The following is a 2,687-nucleotide window of genomic DNA, read 5'->3' as shown; positions in this document are numbered from 1 at the left end:
TTTAAACTAGTTTGAATAATGTCCATATACACTTGTGCTCTGTATATATATATGGTGGGATCTTTATCTATTCCAATAATAAGTTATAGTGTCTATTATCAAAATATCTAATAAATTTGTCATTTTTTTTTCTCTGTCTTTCTTCTTTTATAATTATTCTTCTTAGTTTTAGGGTTTCTTATCATAGACTTGATAATTGTCCAAAAGCTCTCTCAACTTAGTGCATTTTAGGGGTGGGTACAATCGTGTTGATTGAAAAATTAAAATATTCATCTTGTTAGTTATCTACTCTCAACTATAACTCCCAATAGGCATGGGCCTACAATTTCAATAAGGTGGAGATTGGATATCGATATGAGAAACTCTCTAGATAAAGACCAAATAGATAATAACTTTAGAGGGGTGGGTTTGGCTATATTCTGTCATAGAAATGTAAGGTCAGTTGAGTATCACTTCTTAAGGATCGACTACATATCCCACAAGTTTTGAGTTGTTTGCGAAGAAGCTTTAGGATTATTAAGGATCAATATTTTTTGATCTTTATAACCATAATTAGATAATTGCAATATTGTTAGTCATTAACCATAAATAGGCAGTTACAGATTTGTTACTAGGATGATTATCTACTATTTGTAAATATATACTACTTTGTATTACTGATGCACCAGGAGAATAGAATTCAATAATAATCAAAATATGCTTTTTGCTTGGGTTCATCTTCTCACATGGTGCGGTGAGAAATTCGTCCAAGAACCCTAGGTTTTCAAAGATCCCCTTTCAGAAATTCATTGTGTCTCTTGACTTTGATTCAACCATGGCAACCCCAAATTCCAATTCAACTCCACCTGCCCTTGCCGATCATCTAGTGAATCCATCAAATCCTTTGTTTCTTCATTCTAATGAGAATCCCTCTCTTGTTCTTGTTACGCCTCTTCTAACAGAACATAATTTTCATGCCTGGTCGCGGAATATGCTTACCGCACTCGAATCAAAGAACAAGGAGCAGTTCATCGATGGTTCGCTTCCTTCTCCTCCAACCTCCGATCCTCTTCGCAGTACGTGGCGGCGCTGCAACAAAACTGTCATGTCTTGGCTGATTCGATCTATGACACCTTCTATTGCCCAATCCGTTCTTTACATGGATACTGCAGCGGAGATTTGGAAGGACCTATGTGAGCGTTTCTCTCATGGTAATAAGTTTCGCATCTCCGATCTTCAAGCTTCTGTTCACGAGTGTAAACAAGGTGATTCCACCGTTTCTCAATACTACACTCATTTAAAGACTCTTTGGAAGCAACTCGAGCAATATCGCTCTGTCTTGATCTGTTCTTGTGATAATCCATGTTCCTGTGGTATCTTGTTGAAAATCAAAAAGGAACGTGAAGATGATTGTGTGATTAAATTTTTGCGTGGTCTCAATGAGGAGTACTCTCAGGTTCGGTCCAACATCTTAATGATGGATCCTATGCCCTCCATTACCAAGACTTTTTCTCTAATTCAACAGCATGAACGCGAAATTGGTGGAACTTCCTTACTCTCCCCCTCTACTGACTCTACATCATTTGCTGCATTAACTGATGCTTCTATGAAACCTTCTTCCTTTGAGCGTGGTGGTTCTTCAAATAATCGTGGTGGTGGTTCTTCAAATAATCGTGGTGGTGGTCGTTTTGGTAGAGGCAATGGCAGGGGTAATCGCTTTTGTGCAAAATGCAAGAAGACCAATCACACAATTGATTCTTGTTTTGAAATTTATGGATATCCTGCTGGGTATAGAAACAGAGACAAAAGCAACTCCACTTCAAAGGCTTTTGCCAATTTGACTACGGTTGATTCAGATACAGCCTCTCGGTCTGCTACTCCAGAAGAAAGTTCTAATCAAACTCAGTTTACTCTTTCAAAAGAGCAATATCATGCTTTTTTGGCTCTCATTCAACAAAATAAGGATGTTCCTCACTCTGTGAATCATGTTCAACAAAATCCTAAAAATTCCTCACCAGGTACACCCTTTTCTTCTTCTTTATGGGTGCTTGATAGTGGTGCTACTGACCACATCTGTCCTTCTCAACACCTATTTGATTCTCTTAATCCTATTAAACCTATCTCTATTTCTCTTCCTAATCACACCACGGTTTTAGCAAAATTATCTGGTACTGTTAGATTAGGTGACTTGGTTTTGCCCAATACATTTTATGTACCTCATTTTGCAATGCATTTAATTTCTATTCCCAGGCTTACTTCTTCTGATTGTCTGATACTCTTTTGCGACACCAATTGTCACATTGTGCAGAAATCCACGTCGAAGACGATTGGTGTAGCTAAGAAGAAGCAAGGCCTCTTTTATCTTTTGAACTCTGTTGAACATGACTTGACTGCATCTACTTTACTTGATATCCATCCTTTTTTCAATCAATGTTTTTCCACTATTAATAACATTGTTCATGACACATTGTACAAAAATGCTATTAATAATAATACGTTGAATGATTCTATGTTGTGGCATTCCAAGCTTGGTCATGTTCCCAACAAAGTAATGCAACAAATCTGTTCTCAAAATTCTGCAATTCCTTTTCATAAATTTGAAGTTTGTGATGTCTGTCATTACTCTAAACAAAAGAATTTATCCTTTTCAAACAGTCATACTACATCTTCTAGATTTTTTGAACTAATACATGTTGATATCTGGGGTC

At 36.9% G+C, this 2,687-nt stretch overlaps 1 protein-coding gene across 1 annotated transcript; it reads left to right on the top strand.

The window, feature by feature from the left end:
• The first annotated feature begins 331 nt into the window (after window positions 1–331).
• LOC145949388 (uncharacterized) lies at window positions 332–2,448 on the top strand. Its single transcript, XM_083059222.1, has 2 exons — window positions 332–1,997; window positions 2,288–2,448. Exons 1-2 carry the CDS (start codon window positions 815–817, stop codon window positions 2,317–2,319), a joined length of 1,215 nt encoding a protein of 404 aa, XP_082915348.1. The 5' UTR covers window positions 332–814; the 3' UTR covers window positions 2,320–2,448.
• The last annotated feature ends 239 nt before the right edge of the window (window positions 2,449–2,687 follow it).

This window comes from Cajanus cajan, chromosome 6, assembly GCF_000230855.2.
Source record: "Cajanus cajan strain Asha chromosome 6, NIPB_CcT2T_4, whole genome shotgun sequence".
Taxonomy (NCBI): Eukaryota; Viridiplantae; Streptophyta; class Magnoliopsida; order Fabales; family Fabaceae; genus Cajanus; species Cajanus cajan.
This window is presented reverse-complemented; position numbering and strand designations above follow the sequence as displayed.

Coding starts and splice junctions, on each gene's coding strand:
- LOC145949388 (XM_083059222.1), top strand. CDS start 815: ATGGCAACCCCAAATTCCAATTCAACTCCACCTGCCCTTGCCGATCAT. Junction 1,998..2,287: donor TCCTAAAAATTCCTCACCAG/GTACACCCTTTT, acceptor CACATTGTGCAG/AAATCCACGTCGAAGACGAT.